This window comes from Eubalaena glacialis, chromosome 19 (genome assembly GCF_028564815.1).
Source record: "Eubalaena glacialis isolate mEubGla1 chromosome 19, mEubGla1.1.hap2.+ XY, whole genome shotgun sequence".
Lineage (NCBI taxonomy): Eukaryota > Metazoa > Chordata > Mammalia > Artiodactyla > Balaenidae > Eubalaena > Eubalaena glacialis.
The window spans coordinates 44,201,631-44,211,178 of record NC_083734.1 but is presented as its reverse complement, the minus strand read 5'-3'; the positions used below and the strand labels follow the sequence as shown (position 1 = coordinate 44,211,178).

The 9,548-nt window shown below is 34.4% G+C and overlaps 1 protein-coding gene across 1 annotated transcript; it reads right to left on the bottom strand.

The window, feature by feature from the left end:
• Nucleotides 1-1,270: 1,270 nt before the first annotated feature.
• On the bottom strand, nt 1,271-8,405 carry KRT222 (keratin 222). The gene is made up of 6 exons (XM_061174678.1): nt 8,310-8,405; nt 4,854-4,982; nt 3,901-4,121; nt 2,228-2,304; nt 1,914-2,049; nt 1,271-1,499 (listed from the first exon to the last, which is right to left on the bottom strand). Exons 1-6 carry the CDS (start codon nt 8,403-8,405, stop codon nt 1,271-1,273), a joined length of 888 nt encoding a protein of 295 aa, XP_061030661.1.
• Between the last annotated feature and the right edge of the window lie 1,143 nt (nt 8,406-9,548).

The window sequence follows — 9,548 nt, the reverse complement described above, 5'->3', positions numbered from 1 at the left end:
TGGTTGAAAGAAAGAAGAGAGCGAAAGAGAGTTGTAAAGGCTGTATTAATATGCTAACAGCTGTAGCCCTTAGATGATCCTTTAGCTGGGAAAAAAGTATGGTGAGTTGTACTCAATGTTTTTTTCTGCTTAGAAAAAAATTGGTAGCCTATAAATTTCTAATGTTTTAAAACAGGTATTTATTATTTAAGGTCTTTAGATATACCTGTATTAAACAAATTAGGTTGTTTAAAAAACTTTGCAACAATACTTGACTTATTCACAAATATATTTTCTATCCATATTTATTAGAGTTTGAACAATTTAAAAACATAAATCCTGCAAATACTCTTAGCTTAGATAACAATCCTGTTATCTTAATTCACATAAATGTTCGCAAGAAATATTTATAATACTTTATGTAGTATCTTTAATGCTTGCATCAGAGACTCAAATTAATCACATTTAACTTTACAGATGGAAAAGTTGGGATGGTGAGAGGTTGGATTAACTGTTCTAGTACTTGGAGTAACTAGCTTTCATGTTCTTTTTGTGCAGCTGGACTTCTGATTTTTTTGTGGGGGAGGACACAAACTTTAAAGTTCTTAGAATAAAGTTAACTCTCTGGAAATCAGATAATGATTACAAAAAACTTTCAGATGAAGATTAATTTAATCATCAAATTAGCCCTGGGGTGTGTTCTATAGTTTGCTCAAAACATCTTGCAGAAAATAACTGTTATTTTTCTACCTGTGCAAATTATTATCTCAAAAGGAAAACATTTGGTTAAGTGAATAGTCCTCTTTAAAGGTTCATTTATAATTGCTTTCTTTTTTTAAGTAGAAAAATCTTTTTAGATATAACCAGTCATGGAATAATGATGAATAACTCAGTGTGGTTCTTAACATAATACAGTCATATTTAAACAGACTATTCCCTTTTCCTTAGAATGTTCAGCCACTGAGTGAAATTTCAAACGCTTAACTAAACCATCTTAATGCTTACCGTCTCTGATAAAAATTTCAAGGGAAAAAGAAAACTATTTGGAGAATAAATAAAATAGAAACTGTACTAAATTTCTGATTTTAAGCTCCCTCTGTCCAAAAAATACACCTATAATTAGATTCAGAGACATTTTGTCCCCCCCCCCCCTTTTTTTTTTCTGAAGAGTCATACATTGGTCATAACATACATACTTAGTAACTTACATTTTGGGACAGAAGGTGGTCAGCAGGCCTACCTTGGTCCAACCTAATGTCATTTTCACATCAAGTCAAATACTGTCTTTGGATTAATTAGCTGCTGATGGAGGTTTGATAGAGGGGATACTGCATGATCTTCTCATGATAAGCCTGACTTCTATATCTGGTAGATTATCCTGCTTAGTCTGTAAACACCCTTCATCAGTGGCTGCTAAATGAAGATCAAATCGAAGAGAAACAGATTTTTTCCTTAATCGAGGGTTATCTTTAAAGAAGGAACCTTCCCATTCTTTAATAACTTCATCCACTTTCTCTGTCCTGAAATGATAAAATAAATCTTTCTATATGAAGAAGTATGGCTATAGTAAAAAAACATGTAATACGTATTGTATATGAAAAATAAATCAAGAAATGTAATTTATATTTACATTTTAAATTATAATTTATAATTTACATTGTGGCATTTATTATTTATATTCTTTAAACATCATATGAATAAAATTTCTAACTGAGTCTATGGAATTCTCATGTTTTGGTTATATTTTTGGAAAAATGGTCAATTAAGGATAGAGTACTTCATCTGAGTTTTTGTTTATGTATATTTATTCATGTCAGGTTAAAAAGCACAATATATAAAATTATGTTTGGAAACGTTCAAAGATTACTGAGATTACTCAATTGAAGTTAATTTTTTTGGCATGTGTTCACTGTTAGTCAAAATTTTTTACTTACTGAATAGTGCCATGAGCTTCAGTGCTTTCTTTCACGACATTTCCATTTAATATTGCTTGTTTGGTCACTGTTTCCACTTTTTCGTCCTCATACTTCTGTGGGACTTTTGTTGAAAAAGATATTTCATTTATAATGGCTGTGAAAATATTATTTATGAAATATTAAATTGCAATGTTGAAGTACTATTCACAGTCAATTTGTATGTCAAACTTTATTCAAATGTTGCTTGTTTTTGCTACTTTAGAGTATTTATTTATAATCTCTATAAACGGCACTTCACTTTTTAAGTTAGTTAACGTATATCAGAAACTCACCTGAAGGTAAAACAAAACCAACTCTACTTGTGGTAGGTTTTTGTTCTTTTTTCCCACCTTGGATGCAACCATAATATCTGAAATTGGAAAGAATTATAGGAGCAACATTGTATTAGCATGTAATTGAAACAAATGCTCACAAATAAGAGAATGGATAAATTGTAGTATAGTCATACAAAGGAAATACTACTTAGCCGTGAAAATTAGTGAACTAAGGGTATACTCTATCTGTAGGGAACAATCTCCCAAGTATAACATTGAGTGGGGAAAGAACGATACATTGTAGCTAATTTTATCAAGGTTAAAAAACATGCAAAACAATTTCACATTTTGCTTAGGGATATATAATGAGACTAATGAGACATAAGCATCAGATCTGGGAGCCAGGTTAGACTGAGGGAGGAGAATGAGATTGGTGGGGGTGTGGTTTAGGTGCTGGGGGTGGGGATTGGGGGGGACTTCAATAACATTGTAAATATTTCACTTCTTAAACATGGGAGTTCATTATATTTTTCTTGATACTTTGTATATTTATCTTAAATAAATTTAAGATACCTGTGTATCTTAAATATAGCATAGTAAAATTTTAAAAATTGTATTAAAGGAACATTAAAGACCACTTTGTCAACATCTTGAATGATTAGGCATTAAATAAAATTTACAACCATTTTATTTCATAATGAATAAATTATATGTATATAGCTATATATATATTTACATAGCACTGTTTTAAGCACTTTACAAACATTAATTCATTTACTCCTCAGCAATTTTGAGGTAGGCAATATTATTCCCATTTTATAGATGAGAAGACTGAGGAACAGAGAGATTCAGTAACTTTCCCAGCATCACTTAGCTAGTAAGTGGCATATTTTTAATTCAATTTATGTTTTTCAAAGATTTAGTAAATGTCGAGATTTATTATAGGTGAAAGTAGTTTCATCCAGTTTTATAGAGGACTCAGAATTCTGAAGTAAGCAGGAATAAAGGTTTTCTTTTTATGGGAACATGGAAAATTGTACATTGTGCTGTGCTCAAAGCCATATGACCTTATAAGTGATTGCAGATTATGAAATTATGTGAATTAATAAGAATTCCTCTTTTGATACCTTTCATTACCAGTATATCTGGAAATATTTCAAATCATGTACTCAGAACAACATTGCTTTCCATGGTTGTACTATAATAATAATAATAACATTATTATTATTATGGTTATAATAATGGTTATTATTATTATTATTTTGGTGTTTGATGTGTGTTGGGAGTGGGCCCTTGTGGGAGGGGAATGTGGTAATGTGTGAATTTTTCAAACTTTCTTTGTGGGTGGTCCATAGAAGGCACTGACTAATTCTAAAAGGGGTGAATGGCAAGGAAAGTGAGAAAGTTAAGGAAGGTCATTTTTGTAGCCATGGAGAATTGTTTACATTTTGTTCTAGGCTTGCTGTGCTCTTTGTTGTAGCTAATGTCCCTGACTTTGGCTAGTCTGTTCATAATTTTGGGAGGCTGGAAACAGTTCTCCCGCATATTTTTTGCAGTGCCTACTAATCCTGTTTTGTGGTAGGAACTCCGTGAGCATGCCTTGGTGATGATGGGTTTTAGATTTAATTTCTCTATCTCAGTGACATAAGTGGCTCTGTATTTCTGGTCATTCACTATATGGAATTAGGTACCTGATTTCTTCCTTTTCCAGGAGGCGGCGATAAGTTGCGATTTCTTGTTCTAGCCTCATCTTCGTGTTGAGGAGCATCTCATGCTCTTGAAGCTGCTTTTCAATGCCGCGCCTTACTTCCTGTAGCTCTTTTTCTAGTCCTTCAATCACTGCCTCTAGGTCTTGCAGCTGCATCTGGTAATGTTGTTCACTGGCGTGTAGGGAGTTTTCAAGGCCCCTTTCCTGTTTTATACAGATCTTCATCAGTGAATCAGGGAAACTAACTGTGTTTCTGAAATCTGATTTGCAATGTCTTTGTTCTATTGAGTTCTCTTCTTTCTTAAAAAGGTTGCAATAATTGTACAGCCCTTATGCAAGAGGTGTTTCCTTACAACCTTAGGTATGACCCAAATTTTAAAAAGTTGTATTTTCTATTTACAGCTAGAGAGCTTACTATTTCAAACGAATCCTGTGATAATTCTTATGGCCAAAAAAAAAAAAAAAATCTGCAGTGTAATTAGTTTATTATCACCCTAATTTATTCGATTTCTTAAATATTGAAAAATATAGAATATAAAATATCAAAGCCAGAGCAGACTGCTTATAAAAGGCATTTTCAGAAAGTGTTTAAATATTTTTCTATTAGAATTCTCAGTGGTATGGATAGAAGATTCCCCACTGTTATGACTTTGGATAATGACAAAGGCTCTACTCCCCTACTCTAACAATTAGAGAACCCCAGGGTGATACGCGAGGGTTATTTCATTTTTAAAGGTGTGAATAAACCTTGAGTGAATTGATAGTAGTTATTGCCATGATGGAGGCAGGGCAGTAGTTGAACTAGGTCCATGGATGGAATTCAGTGGTCTGATTTTTAGTTTCTCATTGGCCAGTAATGGACATTATTCCTTTCCCTCTCTTAATCAGATAACATCTGGGGATTCAATGGGCCAGTTCTTTTGAGATTATTCTCACCACAGCATGGAGAGATTCAATTTCCACTTGCAGGTGATGCCACTGGCGTCGGGCTTCCTTGAGTTCTGCTTGAGCCGCCTTTAAAGCCTCTTCATCTTTGTCCATTTTTTTGCTTAGATCTTCCTCCAACTAGAAGAAAGCCAACAACAACAATAACAACAACAACAACAAAAAAAGCACTCTTGAAAATGAGACATTTAAAAGCAGTTATAGAAAAATAGTATAGGAATCAAACAGTTTTTTTCTTTAAATTTTTAAATTACCAATGTGTGTTCTGCTTGGTGCTCAGTTACTAATTAATTAAATTCATGAGCGAGTCAATTGCACTCTCAGCCTCAGTTTTCTAGGATGTAAAATGAACCTCAAAATTCTTTTCCTACCATGACAGTCTATGAAATGTAGAAAAATACATTTAATGAGAAGTAAGTTTGCAGGACCTAAGTTTGAGACCTCTGATTCTTTTTTTTTTTTTAAATTTTTTGATGTGGACAATTTTTTTAAAGTCTTTATTGAATTTGTTACAATATTGCTTCTGGTTTATGTTTTGGTTTTTTGGCCACAAGGCATGTGGGATCTTAGCTCCCCAACCAGGGATTGAACCCGCACCCCCTGAATTGGAAGGCGAAATCTTAACCACTGGACTGCCAGGGAAGTCCTGAGACCTCTGATTCTTAAGTTTCTATTGTTTATGGCATCATTAAGGAAGAAAGATAGAAAATCAGCTACTACCCACCCCCCCATATTTTCTTGTAGGCTGCTTCATAAAAGCAGATAAACAGCTATATATCCTAAATCGATCATTTCTGGGACTGGGTATATGGACAGGATACTTTATAATAATTTACAGGATAATTTACAATACTGCTAGAAAGTATATTATGAATCATTTAGAGAGTTAAGTTATCATAGGCATTAGAGATTCTATAATAGACTTCTGTATTAAGAGAACCCATTGTTGATTTACCTTTTTTAGAAGGCATGTTAATTTTAATTCTGGATATCCAAGGTGGTAGCAGAAATGACTTCTTTAAAGACTGTTTTCTAAATGTTCTTATATTAAATAACGAGTGGATTATTTTATATTCAGCTTTAAGTGTTCTTATGCTGATGTTGGGATTAAATGAAAGTATCTTTTGACAGAATTCTCAACATTTGGCCCCAAGTGCAGTAGGAGCAATGTATGGAATTGATTGCAGTATTTTGAAGCAAAAATTAGAACTTCTTAATGTGCATATAAAAATGCATTTTAAAATGTAAAAAATTTAATTTGGTGGTACAATAGATATTTTTTTAAAGGAAATATTGGATTAAATGAAAGTCAATAAAGTTTAGCTCAAGGTATTAGACAACAAAATTCATTCATTTCTTTTGGTTTGTTGTATCACTTATTCTTAGTGTTAAGTTGGCAAAGCCAAGCAGCAACACATATCAGAGCAACTACAAAAGAGGATGACAAGAATTTTGGAAATAGAAGAGCATAAAAATGCTGGTCTCTTGGATGTTGAGTGAGGAGCTGGCAGCTAGGCTTGTGTGGTAGCTAGATTCCGAAGATGGCTCCCAATGAATCACACCTCCCCACATTCATGTCCTTGTTTGGTCCTCTTCCACACTGAATCTGGGATAACCTGTGTCTTGTTTTAGCCAGTAGAATATAGCTGAAGTGCCAGTTCTAGGCCTAAGCCTTAGGAAGCCCTGATGACTTCCACTCCTATGATTTTGGGAGCTCTGGGCCAACATGTAAGAGATCTGGATACCCTGTTGGAGAGGTCATGTAGAGAGGCCAGATGGAGAGAAACAGGCCCAGTTGTCTCAGCTGAGCCAGCCTTCCAGAAATGCCCTGCCAAGGTGCCAGACACAGGAGTGAGCCACCTTGGATGTCCCAACCTAGTTTTGCCCCAAGATGACTGAAGTCCTAGCCAATGTCATGTGCAGCAGAAGAATAACCCCCACTGAACCCAGTCAACTCACAGCATCATGAAAGACAATACAATTGTTTTAATCCACCAAGTTCTGGAGTGGTTTGTTATACAGCAGTAAATAACTAAAATAGCTTATGTTTATTTTGTAATAATTAAGTAATCAGGCTTCCTTGAATTTATTCCAGTTGACTTTCTAAATTCTTTGAAAAAAAATCCCCTAAAGTAGTTTTATGTTAAGAAGATGAAACAAAACTTACTGTAGTCTTGCTTTTTCACTTTATTCATTTCAGCATAATGACCTGTAAACTAAATAACTTGTATTTCTATTATTGCAAAATAAAATGTTTATTTGGCTTATAATTTTTAGAAATTGTCATCTGTTAATTGTTTTCTTCTCTTTGTAAAAGGTGAGTGAACTATTCCAACACTTAAATCAAATATCCCAGTGAATTTGCTTCATCTACGATGCTGATAATTCTTTATGAAGACCGAAAATGTTACCCAGAAGTTAAATGTATGTTGTTACTAAAAATGAATTGCATGCAGTAATGTCCTATGATTTGCCAGCAATATTTTTTCCCTTTTGGGTATGTTCTTAAGTAAACTCTTTGCTGTGTTTGGGTGCTTGGAATAGAACTTGTACTCAGATATGATAGGTAAACTAAAAAAAAAAAAAAAAAAAAAAAAAAAATCCCTGAATTTCTGAATCTTTGTTTCTAAAAGAGTTGTTTATTCATTTGTTTAGAGATGAGACCTTAATTTATTGCTAAAGGTGATTGTCACTTTAAAACAAAGTAAGTCTATGAAATTAGGATTTAGCTCTTATTTAAATTGACTCTCTTTTTAAAAAATACTTAAATATTGCATGCTTAGTATTAGAAATAAACATTTTCATCTTTTAGTACAAAAGCAAAAACCTGTAATTGAAGTAGAAAGTCATTTTCGATTTGGGGAATTTTGATTGTCCCAATTTATATCATTGTTTCTGAATGCCATGTTCACATACTCAGATGATTTCTATTTATAACAATCTGGTACAAAATTGAACTCATTAAAAAATGATAGAAACCTTTTAGAAATATTTTACTTAGTTTTATCTTGCAAAGTGTGAAAGCTAATAAATCATCTTACTATAAATCTTGTCATTTTAAAGATGTTATTTATATTATCTCTATAAATAACTCCATAATAGCTTCGAAGGGTATCTGAAATGTTCCTTCCTGTAGGATGTCTAAAAGAGATTAGAGTGCACCATTTTATTGTATGTTGATTCCATGTTTTGTTAATAATAGTAGCCTCATGATTTATATAAAAATTAAATGTATCAATTAACATTCATTTAATGGTTATTTAACAGTAATAATCACAGCCTTTCCCCCTGTAGTCCCAGTCACTTTGCAGTAAAACCTAAATTCCTTCCCCAGTATATGCTGCATTGAAAAGGAAATACTGTACCTCAGAGAGGCCGGGACAGGAATTGGATAGACATGGATTGTCTCCTTATCCTGGAAGATGCCTGTCTGTATGAAATCATTACCTGGATCCTTGTTGAGAGCACGGTCTCTATCTGATTTCTGGTGAGGAGCTTTTCATAGTTTGCCCTGATCTCATTGAGTAGCTGGGACAGCTCCATTCTTTTCCCATCCTCCACCTTGGCTATCAGACCCTTATGGATAGGATGAGTGTCTGCCGCAGAACCTGCTCGGTCTGCATCGCGCAGAGACAGCTCCATGGAGCCTTAAAGATACAGAGCTCCTTTTTTCTCCCGGAAGCCACGGATATCCCCGGGTTTCTAATCAATTATGCAAATATTTGATAAACCCTTTTCTCCTATTGTTGTTGATCTAGCAGAAGTGTCAGGCTCTCTGTAAAGTAACAGAAAAATGAAAACAGTCTCAGTATTCTTGAATTGGTTCTCTAAAACTGAGCACATTTTGGGGGGAAAGTTAATTTAGCTTGTGGAAAGGAAACGGGGCATAACATAAAGAAAATTGTATTTCGTTTTCCCAAGATATTGCATGGAAATAAATCTGGGCTCAAAACATGGTAACTAAGCTTTCCTTTTATGGCTTTCCTCACCATTTGGATAATTTACACAGAAATGCTGTGGGAGGGCATTAGAATATGTTGTAAACCTTGACTATTCTGACAGTTATTGGAAAAAGCTACCATCAGATTCAGCTGACAGTTGTCATCAGCCGCAGGACTGACTGACAGTATTTCTCTTAAATACATGCTGCGTGGCTCATGGTGGGCTGCTGTTCTGACGGCAGGCTTTGATATATTGTGGTGAATTCCTGGAGGTACATTACAGATGAAGCTACGGCTGGAAATAAGTGCTAACAGAGTATGAGAGCTGACAGTTAACATTTCCACCGTTTTAATAAGGTTGAAGAAATACAATCAGATGGTCCCTGATGTGTTCATTGAGGTAAGATGTGTTGTGGGGTTACTCCTTCATGAGTAAACAGAGTTAATGACAGCTCCTACTTGTAAATATAACATTTGTGCAGCTCTTCTAACTTTAAAAAGCACCTTTACAGCTGTCATTACATTCAGTAGTCACAATCCCTGTCACTTTGTAACCTGTAAAGATGACAAGCCTGAGGCAGGAGGGCTTAGGGCATCTTTCCCAAGGACGTACGGTGATGTAATGGCATCCTTGGGACTGGAACTTTGACTCCTTGGCTGTATTCCAAATATTGTCCCATCTGCCCCTGCATTATGTCTCTCCCCACCTAAATTCCTTGTTTAGCCTGGCAAGCTGGTTGTTAGA